Raw genomic sequence first — 23244 nt, 5'->3', positions numbered from 1 at the left:
CAGACTGGTCTCCAGGCCCACAGAGACCCAACCTGGCCATGGCACCAAAATCTCTGTAAGCAACAGGGTACAAAGGAGAAAGGCCTTAACCTTTAAGGCTGTGTTTCCATGGCTTGTAGGCTTGTAGTATTATGTTTTCATGCAGGAAGTCTGAAGGACACTCAACTATCCTTAGTCCCTTCTCTGTTATATTCCTGAACTTAATCTAGTGGCCAAGAAAATATTCCTCAACACCCAGAACATGGCGGTTGAGAACAATAGCAGTAGAAGGAGTTTCCCAGGAGTATCATTAGCAGGAAGTGTTAGTCCTGTTCACTGGAAGGTGAGGCCATCCTTCTTTCATGAAGAACTTACTGGCAAAGTCCCCAGTCCACAAGAATGATAAGCCTATTGTCTTTCTCAAAGTTAAATTCTCTGTGCGTACTTCAGGGCAAAAAAAAAACCCAAACAACAACAACAACAACAAAAGTACTGTGTCTTTATTAACATGTTGAGATAAGCCTGCTACTGAATGATATACATTTGCATATGGTTTCTTTTTAAGTTAATTAACCCTATAGACCTAACAGCCTACACTGCAGACTTTTCCACAGACAAAAGGGAGAAAAGATCTTTTAATAAAAATGATTAGTAACTGAGGTTATTTATGTAACACAAGTTCATATCTCTACCTGGAAAGGATTATTACCCAGAAAAAGAAAAAAAAAAAATCAATCTTGAGTCTGACACAGTTGTCTGAACACAAGTTCGTTTCATGCTATCAGACAATTATTAATTCTTTCAGCAATAAGGTTCTAGGCCTGGTCTGTCTCTTCTAAGACTGTCTGTTCAACTCAGTATTCTATTTTCTTCAAACCAAAAATACGGCAAGACAACATCTATAAACTCCCTTTATACTTTTTAAACTAGCTTTTCCTCTGATAATAATAACATGAAATACCAATTTCAGATCCCATTTCCTGAAAAGGGTACTCAGAAAAGTTTGTGGGGTTTTCCTGAACGGAAGAGAATGGGGCATGCTGAGGGCTGGGACACTCGGGCACAGCCCACAGCATGAAGCTTGAGGGGTAGGAAGGTCTGAAGCAGCTCTCTCAACGTTTAAGCCCACCAATTATAACACAGCATTATCTGTCAGGTCCAGAACAGCTTGGGGCACTGTCAAAGTATTCTGCGATTTTGAGCTTGCTTTTGTCGGTGAGTAAAGGCATTGGGAGGCTCACCGTGTCAGTCCTGGCCTGAATCCTATGGGGAGGGATGAGTGGGCCCCAGGAAAGGGGGAGGCTGAGCCTGGTCCAGCCTGCAGTCGTGGCTCAGAACTCAGATTCTATTTCTGACTCTGACACCATGAAATTATTTGTCCCTCGTGTCCCGACATTTTCCCAGCTACAGAAAAAAGGGGGAGGGATAATAATTGTTATCATTAACTCTATGAAACAGTTCAAAAGGTCATCAGGAGGAGAAGAACTATAAAAGCTGACCGGCCAACACCACCTATCACGTCGGTTCAGAACGCACTCTCACATACAACTAGCGGAAGCCACTCCATGGTTGAAAGTTGATTGTCAAAATGCTCCATTTATTTTTCTATTTACAATAATCACTTTTAAGGGTGTGTTATTTTCCACCTCATAGACTCCCAATCTGACAAGATTCCTTCTAATCACTTCCCTGGGTTTTTTGTTTTTTTAATATTTGGCAAGTAAGGAGGTAGAGAGCATCTAGAAAGCTGCACCCATTTATAAACTCTCTGGTTAAGGCAAAAGAGGGGGTCAGAGCTGTTCCTGGGAAGTAAATGTGATTTCGGCTTTAGTGTTTAAAAAGGAGACACTCAGGGCACCTGGGTGGCTCAGGTGTTAAGCGTCTGCCTTCAGCTCAGTTCATGATCTCAGGGTCCTGGGATCGAGCCCCGAATCAGACTCCCTGCTCGGTGGGGAGCCTGCTTTTCCCTCTCTCACTCCCCTTGCTTGTGTTCCCTCTCTTACTGTGTCTCTCTCTCTGTCAAACGAATAAATAAAATCTTTAAAAAAAAATAGGGCGCCTGGGTGGCTCAGTGGGTTAAAGCCTCTGCCTTTGGCTCAGGTCATGATTCCAGGGTCCTAGGATCGAGCCCCACATCAGGCTCTCTGCTCAGCAGGAAGCCTGCTTTCTTCCCCTCTCTCTGCCTCTCTGCCTACTGTGATCTCTGTCTGTCAAATGAATAAATAAATAAAATCTTTTTTAAAAAGTCTTTAAAAAATAAAAAATAAAATAAAAAGGAGACATGGCCGTCACAAAGAGCGGGGAGTTCTCTGAGCAGGAAGGACAGAAAGTCCTGCCCCCCACGGCTGGCAGAAGCAGAACTTTCTGTTTCACTACAAAGCTTCACAATCTGAGTCCCCTCAACCGAAAGATCCTGGTCCACACGCTAGGTGAGGACATGCACTGGGTGATCCATACAACGGGGCCATAGCAGCATGGCCTTAAATTTAAATATTCAGGCACACAGCCATCTTATAAAACCTTTTAGCAAGGTCTCTGGACCCAGAAGCCTCTCTCGGTGAGGACTGGTCAACCTAAACTTCTGATCTGGAAAAAAATTCCACATCTTCAAAGCTGCCAAGTGCCCAAGTATACCTTTCAACTCCTCACACGACATTTTAAAAATTCAGCCAGAGAGAGAGAAGTATGGAAGCACGTAAGTGTCCATTCTAAGGATCCTACATGTGTTACAGCCAACGGTACGATGTCTTGGAAGCCCATCTGGAGACCTCTTGCTCTCATGAGTTGCGTAAGCAGGCATCTAAGTACACAGTGGACAGCCCTTTTGTTCTCCGCCCACAAATCTCTGCCAAGTCTCCAGGATCCTACTAGTTCCCACAGCAGGTGACGGCTCAGTGTAGCACCCCCTGAAACACTGCCACCCTAAAATCTGAGTCCTGGCTCTGTGACCCACGGAGAGCCCGGTGTGGCCAAGTCAGCCCCTCTTTCCTGTGACTTGTTGCTCACCACAAGGAATGCACTGTGCACCTACCCCAACTGCTGACCATGATGTCTGATAAATGAAAGAGAAAGCCAACTACTTCACAAATACAGATGCGACAGAAACACAGAAGAACAGCAGTCGGTGGTGGCAATTCAAAGAAACTGGAAGTGCTTTGGGGTTTAAATTAAAAGGGAATTAAACCATTGCATAGAAAAAAATACATCGCCTACAGTCACGACTTAAGGCTCCTTGAGCAAAAGAATATTCCACCTCCAATAACCAAGCATAAACAGGCACATTTCATAAACCGTGGCAGGGCACAGGGCAGGGCACAGAAAGAGAAGACAAGAAGGTCTGAAATCCACGAATCCAGAAAGATGCCAGGTCTTCATCTTTTCCTGATTCTCCCCAAGCACTTCACACCACGGTTCACAGAACAAAGAGCATTAGTAGCGTGCTGTGACTTCCTCAAAGAACAAAGTGTTCAGAGCATTAGTTTTTGCCCATAGAAATATATTTTGTCCCTGCATTTTTAAAAAATAACTTATTTGCATGAGGCCATTAGTATAAAGGGCTAACTCGGTTCAAAACACACTAAGTAGGGGCACCTGGGTGGTTCAGTGGGTTAAGCCCATGATCTTGGGGTCCTGGGATCGAGTCCCGCATTGGGCTCTCTGCTCAGGAGGGAGCCTGCTTCACTCTCTCTCTCTCTGCCTGCCTATCTACTTGTGATCTCTCTTTGTCAAATAAATAAATAAAATCTTTTTAAAAAATACACTAAGTATAAAGAGCTTCAAAATTAACTTGTAAAAAAGCAAATCCCATTACATTCCACTGCAAATGGCAAGCCCACGACTGGTTTCTTGGGCTTTCATTTGCCTGCAAGCAAGCGTACGTTTTAGGAATCAAAAAGCCGAAATGACCGCAGTAGCCTCTGATCCTGTCTTGGTCACCTTTCTGTCACCCAAAGAACCCAGCATCCAGCCAGCATACCTGTAATTCACAGAGAGGGAACTAGTACCCATTCAAATTTTCAATACTTCAAATGGTGACAATTTCAGTCATGAATAAGTTGGAACCTCAACGGTAACAAAATTCTGTTTTAGAAAATTTTATTTATTTATTTATTTGAGAGACAGAGAAAGAGACTGAGAGAGTCAGGGGAGGAGCAGAGAGTGAGGGACAAGCAGACTCCGTTTGGAGCATAGAGCCAGACGCGGGGCTTGATCCCAAGACCCCGAGACTGTGATCTGAACTGAAATCAAGAGTCGATGCTTAACCAACTGAGCCACTGAGGCACCCCTAAAGTGCTGCTTTTCACTTGACTTCTAGGGATACTCACAAGTACCAACTTCATTATTCCGAGACCAAGGAAGAGGGAAAAAAAGAGGCAGCCCTCTTTGGTTGATTCACGCCCGACAAGTTCTGTCAGTAAGCAGGGCTCGGGGTCTCTTCCTACCCAAAGTTAGGACACCTCACAATCTCCAGGGCAGGGCAGGCGAGCTCAGGAACAACTCAGGTGGAGCTGTCACCCATGGAATCCTTGAAGGACTTGGTAGGAAAGTGGGAAAAACGAGTGCCTTCAGAAAGACCTGCTGGGGGACGCCACCTACACCCTTCAAACATGCTGGTGTAAGTGACACGGATGGTAGCAGGGGTCTTTGCTTTGCTCCGGACAGTGCCTGGCACACAGTGGCGCTCAATAACTCTTTGTTGACTAGAATCTGATTTGTCAGACTTTCTGGGACAGAGTAAAGAAGATAGCAGTCAGATTTTTTTTTTTTTTGATTGAAAATATAAAAAAGACTGAGGAGTTGAAAAATCTGTATCTGCTTAAAAAAAATCTGTATCAAGTTCCAGGTTTTTAAAACATTATTATCATGTCAGACTTAACTACAGAATCCTTAAATGTTAAAAGACACTCTGTAATCTTGCCAAAAAAAAAAAAAAAATCCTTGTGAAAAATAAAAGACAACCTCACGGCTGAGGGCATCTAAAAATAGAACCAGGCTAATGGATGATTCTTTAAGTGGATAGGTTAAAGATGGCTCTCCAGCACTTGGAAAGATAGTTCTATCCATGTCTGGCTTTAATCAGGAATTCTGAACCCTGAATTTTAGGCATCAGTCACCAGGCTCATAAGACCAACTACCATTTAGGTCCCGGGCTGTGAAGAACACGTGAAGAAAGGCGCCAAAAGCTCTTCAGACTCTCTAACAGGAGAAAAAAAAAAAAATGCTTTTCAGGTTTTTTAACAAAGCCAAATCTTGCCCAGACTAATTCTGGCTTGAGGAATGGCCTCTCTGGTAATGCGGAATCACAGAAGAGGTTAAAGTTAGGGAATCTGGAAGGGTGTCACAATAGTTATATAAATATAAGCGAAAGCCCAGACTTCGATGGGAAACTTGTTCATTGTCTACAGCACACCTTCTATGCTGTTCCAAGACTCGTAAGTCATAGACAAAGAACAGTGCAAGTAATTCTTGCCTACAGACAAGAAATGCATTCTATTGGGTACAGGGACAATCCCTCTTCCCAGAGGGACATTCGTTTCATTATTGCTAATCTATAAATGTGCCGATTCTTTGGATTTTTTTTTTAACTGCTTGAAACCCCTCTCCAGTTTGTTCTTTGCTAGTGAGTTAAATAACATCTTTAGCATGCGTCTGTTTGTGTGAGAGTCATGATTTTTACCTTCATGTCAGAATTGTCTTTTAATACTTTATTAGGATCTTTTTTCTAAAGAGAGATCAACATCTGAATATGCTAAAGCATCCATTACTCCGATCTGAATGTTACTGATTTCAGGGAAGACGGACAGTAACTGACACACAAGAATGATACGGGAACTAACGGAAGTCTGTCATTTGCTGATCTTAAGTTACAGTCTGCTTCCCCCGTCCTGCGAAGATGACAACTGTTGTAAGTCTCGGCTTACTGGATTCCTTTTCTATGTCAAAGCCTCCATTTAAAGTCTAATACGTGTCCCCATGTTCCCTCTTATATGCATCACCATAAATAATATTGGATTTGGGCTGAATTATTTAGCACTCTTCTGTTTCATAAAGATCTTACATTTATCAAGAAGAGAAAGTATTTCCATCTGTTAATTTCCTCCCTGCTCAAGAAAATTTCCCACAAACATTTTATCAGCACTTACAGGAGTTCTTATTACTCACGCTCCTGATTCTTACTTCTTAGCCGGAATTACTCATTTCTTTGTCTCTATTATCGGCAAGGCGTGTGGAGCAACACAGTAAGGACATCAATCCCTTCTCTGATCGGCTGAGATTCTCAGTGTTAGTTGCAACTCAAGCCCCCTCTACTTTCATTCCAAGGGGTGTTTTAAAATTCTTAAAGGGTGTTGGTTGGACATCTGACTCTTGGAGTCAGTTCAGGTCGTGATCTCATGGGTGGTGGGATCCAGCCTTGGGGCTCCGTGCTCAGTGGGGAGTCTGCTTAAAGAACCTCTCCCTTTGCCCCTCCCCCGACTGGTGCTGCTCTCTCTCACTCTCTCTCTCGCAAATAAATGGAGACATCTTTTTAAAAAAATCCTTGAAACAAAATTTTTACATAAAAATTTGTAGAGCTTATTTTAAAAACTTTTTGTTAAAAAAAAAAAAAAGCTCTAACATTCCCTCTTCTAAAGGACAGTTAGCAAACGATCTTAATGGAACTCTCCACTTTAACTGTTAAATGGGATTAAATGCAGATTAGAAATATGCAGATTCTACCCAAACTATTTTTGGGCTTGGCAGCATATGTTAAAGTAACCAAATCAAATATCTTCAAAGTCTCAGTCATTTTTTCTCTAAAATGTTAAAAAAAAAAAAAAAAGAAAGAAAGAAAAAGGCGGTAAGCTCAAAGGACCACAGGGAAGCTCTGGGTGCTTGGTCATCCAAACTGAGAGCCGTCTGCAGGCCGTGAGCCTGACTTGGGCACCAGCGGGGAGTTCTTTGGGATCACACCTGCCTCCCCCACGCTGGCACGAGCTCCGTGGAGAATTCCTTTGAGGACTTTCTGGTAAGCAAGCATTTAAGGCTCCCCAGCAAACAGCCTTACATATGATTGATCCTGAGCTATGCTTCCCAAAATAACTTGTTCCCTTGGAGCCTGGATAATCATGAACAAGAGGTGGCTCTGTGACACGGCAGACCCGACTGTGGCTTGGTTTTAAGCAATAGCAACGCTGATTATACTTGCAGGATTCTCTGCTTGAGGAGGGATTCAAGCTTCTCTTTAGAAAAGCAAACTGACGTTTCCCTCCTGAGCCCGTCCCGGCAACTGGGGAAGCAGCTTGTACGACACGGACGGCAAAATAAATATTCTTTAATTCAAGTTCACCATACTGTTACTATTTTCAGGGACCCAAATAAATGGCTGCCTACACAGAGGGATTCAAGCATTCATTTAGAATTGCAGCAGCTCCCTGTAATTCACCACATTCTCTGCGTTGGTATTTTGGACCAGAGCACAGTTCTAAATTGGGAACAGACCCTGTCAGGTATGTCTACAGGTTTCCTCTTCATATGGGAAAAGCTCTGGTTAACAGAAGGGGTTAAAAACAGGGAAACTGGGCATTCCCAAAGTTCTTGCTCACACCACACTGGAGGGAACCAGACTGGGATTTCCTCCTTCAGGAAGTTCTTCCCTAGGGCTCGTGCTGGGTGCAGAGCAGTCACAAAAGTACAGAATGAAGTCCTCCTATCCTGAGACATTTCAGATAATTACATATTATAGTATAAAATTCATCAACATATGCTTCCATACTATAGCATAAAGTGCTCTAGGAGAGAATATGGCCAAATGTGAATGCGAGTGTTCTCTAGATTGTGACTTTAAAAGATTTCTTATCCATATTTTCTACAGGGAATGTGTATGCCTGATGCAAAATGTATCTTAAAAAAGTGACTCAGGGGTGCCTGGGTGGTTCAGTGGGTTAAAGCCTCAGCCTTTGGCTCAGGTCATGATCACAGGGTCCTGGGATCGAGCCCCACATTGGGCTCTCTGCGCAGCAGGGAGCCTGCTTCCCCCTCTCTCTCTGCCTGCCTCTCTGCCTAGTTGTGATCTCTCTATCAAATAAATAAATAAAAATAAATAAATAAAATCTAAAAGTGACTCCGGCAAGGATATACAATTTGAAGCCCACTCTTTGGTCTTGGGGGTTACCTGTAACTATGTTAGCAAGTTTTACTTCGTTTAATCCTCCACATTTCTCCCTGAAAAAAGAAAAACTACTTCCATTGGATATAATTAAGCCACCCTAGACTTCTGAAGTTAATCAATGAAGTGCTGCTTCAGGATTGTTTAAAGTTTCCCATTAAAATCCCTATTTCGACATCGCATTTCAAAACCCTAATGGAGAAGGTACACACCGTCCAAGTTCTAGGATGGCAGAATAGAAATCCTTTGGAGTCTGTAATATCCAGTTACCAGTTACAGCAATAGAACCCACGGTCACACACCAGGTATTTCTGACAGCCTTTTTCCTGCTTCCTTACCAAGTCCTGAAAGGACTCTGACAGTGACAGCCCCACCGGTGTCTGAAACAAGGGCAATCTTGACAGTAAACATGAGTTTATCACACAGTAAATATACTTATCATCACTTCACTCCCAGATTCCCAAGGGCCTGAACATTATGTGTGTGTGTGTGTGTGTATATATATATATTTTTTTATTTTATTATTATTTTTTTTTTTTTAAGAAAAGACAACCTGCCTGAAGAACAAAGCCAGAGATTTGACTTTGGTGACTGGTCTGCATATTTAAATAATGTTTACCTTTCGTTTTTCAGACATGCAGAACAAACATCCTTGAAGCACAGCACATAGTAATATGCAACTGTCTTAAGGGGATGTCTATACAGTATTATAAAACCATACAGATAGCATATCAAATAACAAAAGCCTTTGGCAGCATGCATTTCAGAGGGGAACCTGGCCCACCAGTGGGGTCGGTGGCTCACTCCCACAGCTCTCTGCAGGGCTTGGTCTCCTAAGGGATTAGGGAATTAAAACACTCAGACACTACTAGACTCTGGCATTTAAAGCTGCCAAACTATAAGAAATCTCACTTCACCAATATCTGCATTTTTTAAAGATCAGAAATAGGCAAGTACTCTGAGAAAAGGCATTACTATCTTATATATAAATTATTTGGGTCTCAACATTATTTTAGCATTCTCTGAGGTCGCCACGGGTATGTCCTTGGAACAGAGTGACCACTGAGTTACTGTCTAAACTGCATGACCTCTGCGAGTCGAAGGAGAGGCGGTTTCTAATTTCCAGCCACCAGTGGGACCATCCTGGGCCCACCTGGATGCAAGGTCCCTACCTCTCACTCCACCTCCTCATACCCTTTCACAAAGAACAGAGGTGCTGAGAAATGAACACAGGGCACGCCTGAAATTTACACAATGTTGTGTGACAATTATATTTCAACAAAGCTGGCGGGGAAATACAAGATAAATAAAATAAAATGGAATTTTTGCAAGGAATGAGAGGTGGCCTGGAGCTGCCGTGTGCATGCGGCTTCCCCCTATCACCCCAAGGACCACCCTAGAAATGGACACGTGCAAGCAGGCAGGGGCCAAATCTGTGTCTAAATAAAATCCCCGGAACCAGTGTTGGCAAGACCGCCCCTAAAAATAACCTTTCCCCAAGAACCCTTTAAATGTCTGTTCTCTCCTTCCTCCGGCTGTACTCTGGGGGTGGTGGAGGAATGAAGATGTACGAGTATCAAATTCAGCATCCTCAGACATTTTTCCCACCTCCTGTCTCAAATCCAAGCTCTCCGTCCCAAGTGGCAACGGCGGTGGTCCTAGGAATGGAGAGAGAACCAGACGGATAACCCTGAAAGAGGTTACAGGGTCACTTGATCAGATCAGTTTGCAGCAGCAGAGAGATACTGCCTACACATGGCACAAACCCTATCAGGAGTGACTTCATACATGGCCACAAACTCCTAGCATTGAACCATTCCCATTTTCACAGGATGGGAAGAGGCTTTGCCTCCACCCAAAGTGCTTCGCACACTTCCATCCTCTTCTTGTGGACAGCCTGAAATCCACCCTGAGGGTCCTTCCTGGAAGCAGAGGACGGGGGTTATGGTCTTAGAAAGGTCACCTGTAAAACACAGGTGATCTCCAGAAAGGCAGGTGTTGGGAACCTTCCATTTTTAGGAACAGATGATTATAATGTTAAGAACATGAGAAATCCTTAGGAGATTTTGGGGGTGAGGGGAGGTATACAAGTACGGCAGAGGAGGGAGGAGGCCCAGATGGCCAGAGGGGTAGCAGGAAGTGCGGGATTTTAGGTGAAAAGAGAGGAGCTTCGAGAGGGGAAGGAGACAACCAGCCTCCTTCGAAGTTGTGTTTCATGCTGCTTTCTTTCAAAGTTGTGTTTATGGAATAAAACACTTGTTGAACATAAAAACTTTGTTTTTCCTCTTAGAAGTAGACAACCTTGGTGGCCATTTCACAGTATATGCACATATCAAAACATTCTGCATAGTTGAAATATATACAATTTATTATTTGTCAATTATACCTCAATAAAGCTGGGCGGTGGTAGAATCGGATATTCCCTGTCCATGAAACAGATTTTCCTTGGCCAGCTGGGTTCAGAAGGATTCACTGTGTTCTACAGTCTCTCGGCTCCTGTGTATGTTTGAAACTTTCCATACTAGGAAGTTATAGAACAGAAAAGTGGGATTTTTTTTTTTATGTAAAGTAAAGGGAGTCCTTGGTACGGCCACATCAGTGTTTAGGCTGAATCTCTGTGGACCCCAAATCTTAGAGAGAGCTGCTGTCCACTAAGACATCATGCCTATCCTAGAGGATGAATCTCATCTGTGCTCATGCGTCTTAGAGTCCCATTTGCTGGTTCCAAAGGGAGCTGACTCAAGAACTTGGGCATCCTGAATGAACTCTGGCTTCTTTTGGAACTGAGTCAACCAGACCAGCACTTAAAATTCCAAAGCTACCCCTAATGGAATGTCCTACTAAACTCTGTTTAAAGGTTTAGTTGGCTTTTCCTGTGGTCCCTTTCCTCCTCCTGTGGCATTTCTGTTGAACACACCAAATGCCATACAGCTTACCTAGAGAAAACCTCTGAGTGACAATGTTCCCCATGTCTCAAAATATAGTTCTCTCATTTCATCAGATGCCCCAATTGTACCCATTTAGGAATGAGAAATTCATAGGCACACACCTTTCCACGACAGCGGTCGGTGAGGGGTAAGTGAGAAATTAGGAATACTGAATACCGCACTTCAGATCCAAGTTATAGGTTACAAGTTTGGGCAGAAAGCAACAACAACAACAAAAACCCACAAAGTGTTCCATAGTTAAAAGTGCAACCTTCAGGGCGCCTGGGTGGCTCAGTGGGTTAAAGCCTCTGCCTTCGGCTCAGGTCATGATCCCAGGGTCCTGGGATGGAGCCCCACATCGAGCTCTCTGTTCAGTGGGGAGCCTGCTTCCTCCTCTCTCTCTGCCTGCCTCTCTGCCTACTTGTGATCTCTGTCAAATAAATAAATTAAATATTTTTTTTTTAAAGTGCAACCTTCAAAGATAAGCAACTTGGCTCAAAATTCAGCTCTGCCACTTGTGGACCAGAGGATGCAATAGAGTATTACCATCTGCACATTCTACAAAGTTCCCATTGAGAGACAGGCCGTATCTTCATACTTTGGAATTCTATTCCAGCTACCTTTCCCCACCCTCAACAGCTCTTGGACAAATTACTTAAATTCTCTGGCTAAAAAAAGGAGGATAATAACACTCCACTCTTAAGACTGTTGTGAAGAGTGAATAAAATAGTACCTTTGGTTAAAACAGTGCCTGGTAATTCTCAATAAATTATTTGCTCTGCCCCTTTACAGTGAATAGTTTGGGATACTAAGAATAACACGCCAAATCCCCTCCCCCTCTTTTTTCTTAATCCACTAGCAAAAATTCACATGTGGAAAACATCACTTTTACCGTCTTGTTGGAATTCTTTTTGTTTTGGTGTTATACCAAAAAACATTTTTTTAAGTATCCTTCTGTCTCAGAATTTAACAAAAGAGATCAAAATATGCAATGAAATAATCAGCCACCTCCTATTTTGTAAAATTCCAATAACTGAATAGAAATTATATGGTGTGTAAGATATAAAATGCATGACTTGCATTTTTCCAACTAATGTCTCTCTTCCCACATCCCAGCCCAATCTCACTCTCACCCCTACTGCCACTGAAAAATTTGTTTGTCTCAAAATAGAAAAATACTATCCTCTATGGGTCATCTCTAAAATGATTGCAATTCTGTACATGTCTTCTATCATCTGCATGACCGATGCTCTCCAACACCCAAAATACCAGGAATGTTTTCTAAAAACCTTAAAACAAGACATCTAAATGACGGCAACAATTTGTTTCATTTCCTTAATTTTTTTAAATGATAATATAGAAAAAAAAAGGAAACCTATCTTGGAGTTAAATTCTACATTTAGTGTAAGCTGAAACAAATCCTACTGTTTTTAGTAATCCTCACAAATTTCCAATATAGTCTTCCTCAAGAAAGCCCATCATTGACCTTTTCAACCGCAGAAGGGTTTTATGCCCCAGACCTGAGCAAACCACCATTAATAATTTCTCGCAGCTTTTCACTTCCTTTGAAAGCATAACTTATCTCAACAGCTAAAAGCTATCCCATCCCATGTCGCCAAATCCCTTGGTTTCTCTTCCAGCAGCTACCCAATTCAAATGCCAGACTCAGACTGGCAAAGTTCCAGTGGAATACCAAGGTGAGATTTCTCCAGGAAGAAAATCAAAGACATCTCGACAGTTTGAGTGGTTCCAAGTCGTCTGAGGCAAGCACATCTTCACGTAGAGAAGCAATGCATCCATGGGCAGGTAATATCACTGCCTCCTGCGGAACTCCTCTCCTCTGAGATCTCCCTCCACGTTCTCCCCACCAAAGTTTCAACCACTGCCTATGAGCAGATAGTTTCTTTGCCCGAACCTTCAGCTTGACCTTTCTCTGGATATTTCCATTGAATAGCAAGCCCTCAATCCAAACCTCACATTTTTAACTAGGACAAAACCCAACAATCCCCCCCTTACTTTCCTAAATGAGCACCAAAGGTGTTAGAGATAAGGCTAGAAATGGTTAGAATTTAGTTTTATGGTCTGGCTACTGTATTGGTACTGGCCAAGGATCTCAGACATAGTGGGACATAGCAGTACCATAGTTTTATTGGGTTGAATGTAAGAAAGTGCAATTTTGGGAGGTGAAAATGGTCAGCGTCAAAGAGTTTCACATGGGTCAACCTAATATAAAATTCCTCAAAATTCTAATAAAGACCAATGACATTACCTGACTTCTAAATAATTATTTTCACATCCTATTTGACGATCATGAAATAAAGACTTTTTATGGCTCTAAGAGGTAGGATTTCTTGATTTGCCAATCTCAGTTAAAATTGTCTACATAAGACTCAATCACAGGTTCATACTAAATGTGGCTCTCATTTCCTCCAAATGACCTCATATTCACCTACTTGTCGGCCTGGTCCTCACAATTACTAAAAAAGGAGGGTTTTCCCCCCAAGATTGCATGTCTTTTAGTGAAAAGGCTGTCACAGATACCACTACTAAGAGTCAATTTGCAGTTATTCCTAGGGATTATAACTAACACTTCTACCTCCTACCGAAAACAAATGAAGATAACTCAAAGTCACACTAACTTCTCAGTTTTGGACTTAGCACTCAGGTCGACTCCTTTCCAGGAACGCACACACTCTTCCGAATCACCCATGAATATCTATTCTTTATTTTCTAATTCCGCTACTACAAAGTGCAACATGTTTTCCAAAAAAAATTGTTTTACCATATTTTGTATATAAGAATCACACATTTAAATTTACTTATGTGAATCATTAATGTAATTTTTCTTTATTAAGAGGATAAAGATTCTCAGTCTGAGAAAAAAAAATGGTCATTTCAAATCAAATTTAGCCAGCCAGAAATTTTGCTCATTAATATGGTGACATGTTATAATTTGAATAAATTTGCATGTATGAATTTTTATTTCAAAAATCTCTAAATTCCAATTTTTTAAAATTAAGCAGCTTGTCTTTTAAGGCTCCGTCTTGGAATAAGAATTAAGTCAGATAACTCCATTCATTTTAAGGACTTGAGAAAAATACTTTTTTTTTAAAACCACTACAGAACAGTCATGAATTGGAGTTAATATATATATAGCTCAAGGGTTCTAAAGACTGTAAAAAAAAAATTTCTTAATTGTTACATTTAAAATTTTTAATTGTGCTAAACTAAACACTTTTCAGAAATAGGGCTCATAATTTTCTCATTCCAAAAATGAGTACAGAGTCTGAGCAAGCTCAGTGCTGGGCCTGGGCAACCAGAGAAGAGCGTCTGCTCATAGTCCTCTCCTCAGAGAGATCGTGACGACACCAGGGGACCATGTCTTAGAAGGCTGGCCTCTTGCAGGAGGGACTGCAGAATGGGTGAAGGAGGTTGGGGCTGGGTATAAGGCAAAGGGGTGATCAAACATGGTGAGGGCCACTCTGTGGGACTGGACCTTGATCCTGCTGGGGCAGGAAATGGAATAGCAGCAGACAGAGCTTAGCTCAGACCTGGCCTCCCAGAGCACTGTAGGAGGTCTGAATTCTCTGCTGAAGGCAATAAAGAACCACAGAGGGGCTTTAAGCAGGAAATACCACGAGTAGGCTTGTGCTCCATAAAGCTCACTCCTGCCAGCATCATGGAGGAAAGCCTGAAGAGAAGCATAAGCCTCGGAAGGGTGACCAAGTAGGAGGCCACCGCCCTAACCCAGGCAGGAAACACAGAAACTCCGAAGACCTTAACGCACATAACGGGATGAAGGGGCAGGGTCCAGAGGACTTTGGCAGGTGAGCTCCACCAGAGTTGGGAGAGAGGGAGGCACCAAGAGTAAGTCCCAGGATCCCACTTGAGTGCCAAGGAGGAAGATGTCTCCAGTACCATGATGGCAAACCACATGGGAGGAGCATTTTGGAAATACTCTCTCCTTTCCTTCACCAGCCTAGTTGAACTGGGTGGCCCTCTCTGTGCTTTGCAATGATTCCGTCTCTTGAACCTGACTATAAGCTCCTTAAGACCTACGATCAACTCAATTCTCTATTCCTGGTCCCTAGCAGGCCCATTATAAATGTCAAATAAAAGAATGAATGGCCGTGCCTATGCCCCACTACACCTTGCTCTTCAGTAGGGTCACAGGTCAAAGCATCTTCCAGTTTCTGGCATGGAAAACTGTGGAGAGGAGGAAGGGTGCGTGTGCCACCCCCACCCCCACCCCGCCTGCCTGCCTGCGTTCATACGTTGTTCGCATAAAAAATGTTCCAGACTGCTTTAGAAAGACCAATTCCTTGCACTCAAGATTTTCCTGCCTTTGGAATTTGTCTAGCACAGCAGTTAGCAAACGTTCCCCCTAATCTCTGCTTTCTGTTCTTTCTGGAAGAATCAGTACCGTTCCCAGGGAAACAGCGGTACAATTCTGACTGTCCTCCAACGTATTCCGTACCAACTCCTCTGCTCATCATGGCGGCTCCCCCACCCACTCGGGTCCTGCGCCTTTTCTGTAGGTGTCTCCCAGCTGCAGCAACTGACGGCGGCGTGTGCTGACAGCTTTCTGAAGCCGAGTTCATTAAGTTTCCCAGCTAAGAATTACATGCGTCCTCCCACTCTCGGAGAATCTTTGGAGTTCAATTTTCTACTGCTGTGCCCTTGGCTGGAGGGGTGAGACACACTTCAGGACATACCCCAGTGCCTTGGGGAGGGTCCAAGACAAAGAGTGACTCTTCCGCCTCACGCCCCATGCACATGTGATCATCTACAGCAACCCAAGTGCACTTAGAACAACGGTCCCTCCGGGGGCTCATACTAGATTCTGTCTGTCCACGTCTACCCACCAACATCCTTCCCTGGACATCAAAGGCCCCTTGGAACTCCAGCCCTCCTTTCCAGCCATGGCCACAGGGACACACCACCCTCCCCTCCGACATGGAGCACACCCCCCTCCCCGCTCCCCTGCGCTGGATGACAGACGTATCCTGTAAATGTGCAACTTTCTCTCTCCTGGCCAGTGAATAGACTCTCCTCATCAGTTTGCTCATTTCTCGTCAATACTGCTGTCTTGAGTTTCCAGTCCAGGAGCTCTCAGGGTGGGATCATGTCTGCTTAACTGGATTTATGAGCAGCCTGCCATGGAATAGCACGGGGCCATTTAATACTTTTATAATCCCTCCTGACCACTCTTAAATTGATGCCTTCCTCGTCATTGCTCCTACCAGCCCCTGGTTCTAATCCTCACCACTCTACCCAGCGGGTCCTATCTTGGGCTCCTGCCTGGGTCTCCCGGACTCAAGTCCTCATGCATCTGATTCTTCCTGCAAACAGTGTGTTTCTTTAAGCACGGACCTCTGGAGCTCTAACACCTGCAGGGCTCTGCCCTCACCCTGCATCCCAGTCCACTGTTAACCTGGCTCCCTCTCTCTGCATCCCAGTCTGCATCATGAGCTTCAGCCAAGCCCATCCCCTTCTCCTTCTCCCTCAAGCACATCACAAGCAGCAGACACTTGCAAGAACATGGAGCCTGGTGTCCCAGCCTGCCCACCTTTTAGACTCTCCCTCTCTGAGCTTGTCCCCTCAGCCCTTTGTCAGAGGGTGGTGAAGAGGGGCTAGGGAAGAGGGGAGGGTGGGTGCTTTCATGGCACTAAAGAGTGAGGTGAACACTTATTTCGGTGACTTCCCACTTATCCACGCACCTCCCTACCCCCAAGAAACACAACAGTCGCTTCACTCCATTTCTCCAGCCAGGAATACGATTTTCCTCTCCTCTCTACTCAGCTAATGTTTAGTTACTACTGAAATTAAGGTCTGGCCCGAGTCCTACTCGCGCACAAAGCTACTTCTCATTGTCCCCACCCACAATAGCTTTCCTGATTTGACCTATAATTTCTGTTCTTTACACAACAATACTAAGTCATGTATTATTTTCCTCCAAGAGTCCAACAGTATAAATCCTCTCTTTACAATACATCAGGACGATGGGAATCCGGTGATTTAATGGACATGGAGTTTCAGTCTGAGGCAATGGGAAAATTCAGGAGACGGATGGGTGATAGCATGATATTGTGAATGTGTTCACGTCACTGAATCGTACACCTAAGAATGGTGACAATGGTAAGTTTCATGGGATGTCTATTTGACCACACCCATGAAACAGTACAGCAAAATCACTGAGCAACAAGTCTGTGCCTCATCATCCCTCCCCAGTCCAGGTGTAGAGCTCACGACCGTTAACAAAAATATTTGCTGTGTGAGGATAATAACGTCTGGACATTTAGAGTGCATGGAGCCCCTTCCATATAAACTAGTTCAACCGTTCAATCCTGAGAAATACAATGAAGTAAGAAAGGTATCGCTTACCTTTATTTTCTAGATACATGGACACGTGAAGGCTTAGGGACTTGACAACGGTCAGAGAGTACCAGTGAGGGCTGAGAGCCCTCTAGGTTTCATGAACCTGAAAATGGTCACGCGCTTTTTAGTAACTGTTCACCTTGCTGAAACACGTACTGCTTTCTCTTCCGGGAAAAATTCAGGCAAAGGCAGATTTCCTGGTGCAGGGGAGAAGAGACTTCACTCTGCTCCCTTCCTCGGCAGGTACTCACCATGGAACACTGGACGCGGCAACCTCAGGTCCCCCGGCTCTCTAATTAACTTGGACCCTGTGGGCAGCTGCTCCCACACATGTCCTTGGATGCTGCCTGACCCGACCCGGCGACATTTTAGCCTGGGTGACAGGATGAACAGGAGGTACTCTGAGGTGAGTGGTGAATCAGTCCATCTAGGTTCTGACTATGCAGAACTTGACTTTCGCTAGGACTGATTAAAACTGGGGAGAACTCCAAATGGGGGAATAAATGAACCACTCTCTTATTCTCCCAAAAGCTGGTAAAAAAAAAAAAGTGTATTAATCACCCAGCCATATACAAGTTAAGGGTGTAAGGACCCTTCCTGTCGCAAAACACACAGTCATTTATTTCCTTAAAAGGCCTGTGCTAGCCTCCCAGAGTGGTGAAGGACAGCACCCCGTGCTTACAGAGATAGCACACATAGTCAGCATTGCTGTTCTGACAAGTCACCTCCTGATTAGGCTTCAGTCGAACTCAAGGTTGAATATGTTCCTTGGTTCCAAGAGGAGCTTTCTTCTAAATACCAAAGCTCAAGAAGTTTCAAAAGTCCACTGAAGACAGCCTCATTTACATGAATATAAATCTCCCCACCCCCATTTACTAAACACCCCTGGAAGAGAAGGGGAGCACTCTGAAATCCCTGTATGCATACTTAATGCTAAAGTCAATGTCGTCTGAATTGCCTCCTTTTGGAAAAAGCATGAAGCTTCCTCAAGAAATTGAAAATGGAATTACCACAGGAACCAGAAATGTCATTTGAGTACAAAACCAAAACAACTGAAAGCAAGGTCACGAGATGATACTGGTACGTGCATACTTACACCAGCATTATTCACAGTTGACAAAAGCAACCCACATATCCATCTTCGGATAAACAGATAAGTAAGTGGTATGTACGTAGAGTGGAATATCATTCAGCCTTAAAACGGAAGGAAACACTGACCCATGCTATAACATGGATGGACCCTGAAAACATTATGCTAAGTGAAATAAGCCAGCCACAAAAGGACAAATACAGAAGGATTTCACATACATGAGATCCCTAGAGGAGTCACATTCATAGAGACGGAAAGTAGCAGGGTGGTTGCCAGGGGCTGGGGAGAGGGGAGAATGTAAATTTATACATGGGTATACAGAGTTCAGTTTTCCATGATGGAAAAAGTTCTGGATATTGGCCGCATAACACAGCAACGTGCAGTCCTTAATCGTAAAGAATGGCACACTTAAAAATGATTAAGATGGTACATTTTTTGTTACATGGATTTTGCCAAATTTTTAAAAAATCACCATCAAAGAAAAAGAAAAAAAAAGCACTATACTTTCACTAAGTCCTTCTGTAGCAAGGAATTCCACACCAGAGAGCAAGGATTACCACAGCCTATGAGACTCTCTGAACTGTGGATATAATTAGGAACCACATCCATTAAAACGCTACGGAGGTCATCATGTGTTACCAACATCTGTTGACAGATCTCATACCCAGCATATCACTGAAACAGAGTGTGGAGAAGGTAGCCCACAATAGAAACAATGGTATTTTACCCTTGCCCTGTTCCAACAGTGTGTCTCATAGGACATAAATAGAGGCCACTCACTGCTCTTACCCTGAACTCACAGTTCAATATTATTTTATTGACTTGAGTAGGTGCTATACCAAAAGTAGAAACACAGTATGTTTTAGATCTGTTCAAATCCGTGTCCTAAGGCAGTGAGGTTTCCCCCTCCAGCATCTACAACAGTCAATCTATTTTAAAGGGGGAAAAAAAAAATGAACTCTCACTTTAAACTTTCTAGCATTCTGTTGAACTGGGATTGGGAAGTATATACACTTTTTAATAAAATATGTCAAGTGCTATACAATTACAATGATATATTCACACAGGAATTCTATTCAAAAAATATTGGGACCATGATAAAAAAAAAATAAGAGGAGATAGATGTCAATGTGGCTTTTAGAAACTTACATTAGCTCTATCCTGATATTGTACTGTAAGAAAAAACAAAAACAAAAATAACAGAAACACTGTGATTAGACTATTAGTCCTAAAAATGAGGGGCAGAGTACCTGCCCAATGTCTTAGCTATTTTACTGTGTCTCATAAGAAAAAAAGGCAACCTTTGAAAGGAAGACTTAGGAGTTAAAAAAAAAAAAAAAACGTGAAAAATGTAGTAATCAAAACTGTGGGAAAATCTTTTAAAGAAAAACACTCATGCTGAAAGTTAAACTCATTTTAACTTCTTGCTGACTGATAATGCATCACTGACCCAGACAACATATTAATAATCCTCAGGCCATGGATTTCTCTCACGATGTCATATAAAAAACAGCAGGAGGTCTGAAATGTTATTTTCCTTTGTAGACTCAACTTCTATTTATCACTTCTGTCCTCTTGTTTCCAAGAAGGTGGGGATGGTGGAACTCCTAGGAAACTAAGGTGGAGAGGGATATGTAGCCAAATGAGAGCTTTAGAATAATAATAGTAAATGGTATTTGACCAGAGACGGTAGATGACAAAAAAGATCTTGATGTAAAAATAAAGCTCCGGTATTTGATAATTATCCAAATAGGGAGAGATCCTCGCATTCCAAGGATGGGATGTGTGTGTCGCCCCACAGTCATATGCTAATTTACAGTGTCATACAGCACACCCACTCACAGGGGCAGCTAGGAGAGCATTTCCCACGCACACATATGGTGGGCAGACCTTATTCACTTAAAAGCAGGTCCTTAGCAGGGAATTCCACTTTGCCCCACCCCCCAGAAAAATAGTGGGGGGGAAAGTATAGGGCACTTCACTTTTGTCCTGACACTGTCATCATAAAGTTGGGTTAGCAGTTCTGGGCTGGCACGTCTGACTCCGCCAGGCTCTGTGCCCAGCCAAACAGGAGGTGGGATTTAGCCTCCTGGTGAGCATCCCCTACTTGTTCTAGCCAAGGGGATCAAGAAGAAACCTTGAAATAATGGAATATTCCACTGGGCCCCCAGAGAGCGCCTATCAAGAAGGGCAAGGAGTTTTCAGAGCTGGCTGACTCCCTCATCCCTGGGTGCTTACCTCCATGAACCATAAATAGTGTGAAATAATTATTACTTTATTGGTGAGTGCCCGGTGTTCCTACAGCATCTCTCTCTTAGGAGCCCAAAACATCTAAGAAATGATTTGCAATTCCTCTTTGGGGAGCCCTGTGGAAATCCCAATGACACTGATGTTCCCCTGACATCTTTTATTTGGGGAGAGAGGGGCGAGAGGCAAACGGAAACAGTGGTGCAGGTAAAGTATAACTCCCGTGGCCAAGGTCATAGACTCAAGGGGTGAGGAGCGACCCGAGAGTGTTTCAGATTCTGATCTAATGCTGATTAAAGCAGATTCACACGTACACAGCACTGTTCCTCTTTTAACATTTTTCGTTCTGTGACTCTTACGTTACTTACACACGCGCGCACACACGCACACACGCGCACGCACGCGCGCGCACAGACTGGACGCCCAATTTCGTGCCTGTCCCTGGAAGTGTTCTCCTTCCTAACGGGGCACCCGGGCTACGATGACACAGGACAACACGACACCTCCACCACGCGCCCTCTCGCTAGTGCCCGCAGTCGGCGAGCCCGCGGGGGGCTGGGACACACAGACACCGGGGCCGAGCCCGCAGGCGGCGGACACGGGGCCCTTGCTGACCTTCCTCTGCTGCTTCTCCCAGGCGGGGTCGAGGAGCAGGTCGCGGTCCCACTCCTCCTCCTGGATCATGTACTCGTCATCGTCATAGACGTAGTTGTACTGCACGCCGGGCTCTATCTGGTTCATGGCGCTCGGGGAGCCGGGGCTGCGGCGGGGCGCGCGGGGCTCGGACGGACTGATGGACTGACAGACGGGCGGGCTGGCGGAGAAGCGGCGGGGCGCGCGGAGCTCGGCGGAGGCGCAGGCGGCAGACTGGCGGGCGCGGGGTGACCTTCGCGCGGCTCCTCTCGGGGCGGCACGCCTAGACGCTGGGTCGCGGGCGAAGCACCAGCTCAGGCGCCGAGCAGCTGCCGAGCGGCTAAATACCCGCGCCGCCGGTCACGTGGCCTCCCGGCCGCGCCCCCGCCCCGCCCTCCGCCCGCCCCCCGCTCCCGCCGCTCAGAGCACGTGCGGGTGGGCTGGGGCCAGGGCTGGGGCCAGGGGTGGCTGGGGGTCCCCGCTGGCGCCGCTGCAGCAAACCTCTGTGGTGAGCTGAGCCTGCTTGCGCCAGCCCACGCCTCCCACTTACCCTTCTGGCTCCCGGTGGGCTTGGCTTGCCGGCACCTGAGTGGATTACAGGGTTGGGGTGGCGGCGGGCGGAGGTGGGGGGAATGGATGTATGCGGTCCAGGGGAGGCCTCCAGCTGCGACGCATCCAAGTTTTCCATATATCATTTGCATATTCACATTTTCCACATATTTCCATAGATAACATGGACTTACACCCCTGAAAAGTAAAGTTTGAAAGATACAGAATCCCTTCTTGTTCTCCCCTCCCCCGCCTAGGAAAATCAAGGCAAGAGACTTAGATCAACCGTATTAAAACGTCAGGAAACAAACCAAAGGCGGGAAGTGTCAGCTCTCACCTGCCAGTCATAAATTTAAAAGAACTGACAATGGTGGACAAGCAGCCAGCTTCATGTTACACTTCCATCTCGCTGTGGTACGTTGCACATAAGCATTTCCATCCCTGTGGTTCTGCTTAGCTGTTCCCTGTCAGTTATGCCCGGAAGGAACCAAAGCGCGGTCCTTAGCGACCCGTAGGTTGAAATCTTTTCATCACTTTATTGTTTAAGCGCCTACTGTAATCCAGACACTGTTAGGCACGGGGAAATTCAGAGGCGAACTGATAGGCAGGGCACTTCACTTGCCTTCTGAAGTTTAAGTCCAAAATGAATAAAAGTTGCCCACAGATGCTATACAACTGTTTGTGGTTCAAGAACTTTCAATTTGTTGACATGTTTCAAGCTGACACTATGCCTAGATTTATCATTGTTCCTTAGAATTCTGACATCACTTAGTTTTATTCTTTTGAGCTTTTTGCAAAAAGACGTTGACAAATTAGCATACACTCTGCATTCACATTTTTTAAAACATACTCACTAGAACATGAGCTCCATGAGAGCAGGGATTTTGTCTGTTCATAGCTGTAACTCCCAGCAACTAGAAGGATGTCTACTACAAATTAGGTACTCAAATATTTGTTGAAAGAATAAGCACTCTTGGAAATAGTGATTGAGCTCATTTACATGGATTAAATTTAAGATTTTAAATTTATATTTTGTATGAAAATCATACTCTCTGAAAAAGTTTATCACTAAACTTTAACTATTCAAAACTGTATTAACAATTTTTTAAAAGATTTTATTTGTTTATTTGACTGACAGATCACAAGTAGGCAGAGAGGCAGGCAGAGAGAGAGAAGGGAGGAAGCAGGCTCCCTGCTGAGCGGAGAGCCCAATGCAGGGGGGGAGGGGGCTCGATACCAGGGATCAGGAACTGAACTGAAGGCAGAGGCTTTAACCCACTGAGCCACCCAGGCGC

The 23244-nt window shown here is 44.3% G+C and overlaps 1 protein-coding gene across 2 annotated transcripts in view; it reads right to left on the bottom strand.

Moving 5' to 3' along the window:
- Positions 1-21695, bottom strand: part of ACTN2 (actinin alpha 2) — a 67205-nt gene extending 45510 nt beyond the window's left edge. The window contains exon 1 of one of the 2 annotated variants that reach the window (XM_046027879.1): positions 21383-21695. In XM_046027879.1, coding sequence (XP_045883835.1) covers positions 21383-21508 — 126 coding nt within the window. In that variant the 5' untranslated portion in view covers positions 21509-21695. The remainder of the gene's footprint in view (positions 1-21382) is intronic. The other variant, XM_046027878.1, reaches the window with a different exon arrangement.
- Between the last annotated feature and the right edge of the window lie 1549 nt (positions 21696-23244).

This window comes from Meles meles, chromosome 13, assembly GCF_922984935.1.
Source record: "Meles meles chromosome 13, mMelMel3.1 paternal haplotype, whole genome shotgun sequence".
Taxonomy (NCBI): Eukaryota; Metazoa; Chordata; class Mammalia; order Carnivora; family Mustelidae; genus Meles; species Meles meles.
The sequence above is the reverse complement of the archived record's forward strand: the minus strand, read 5'-3'. Positions and strand labels throughout refer to the sequence as shown.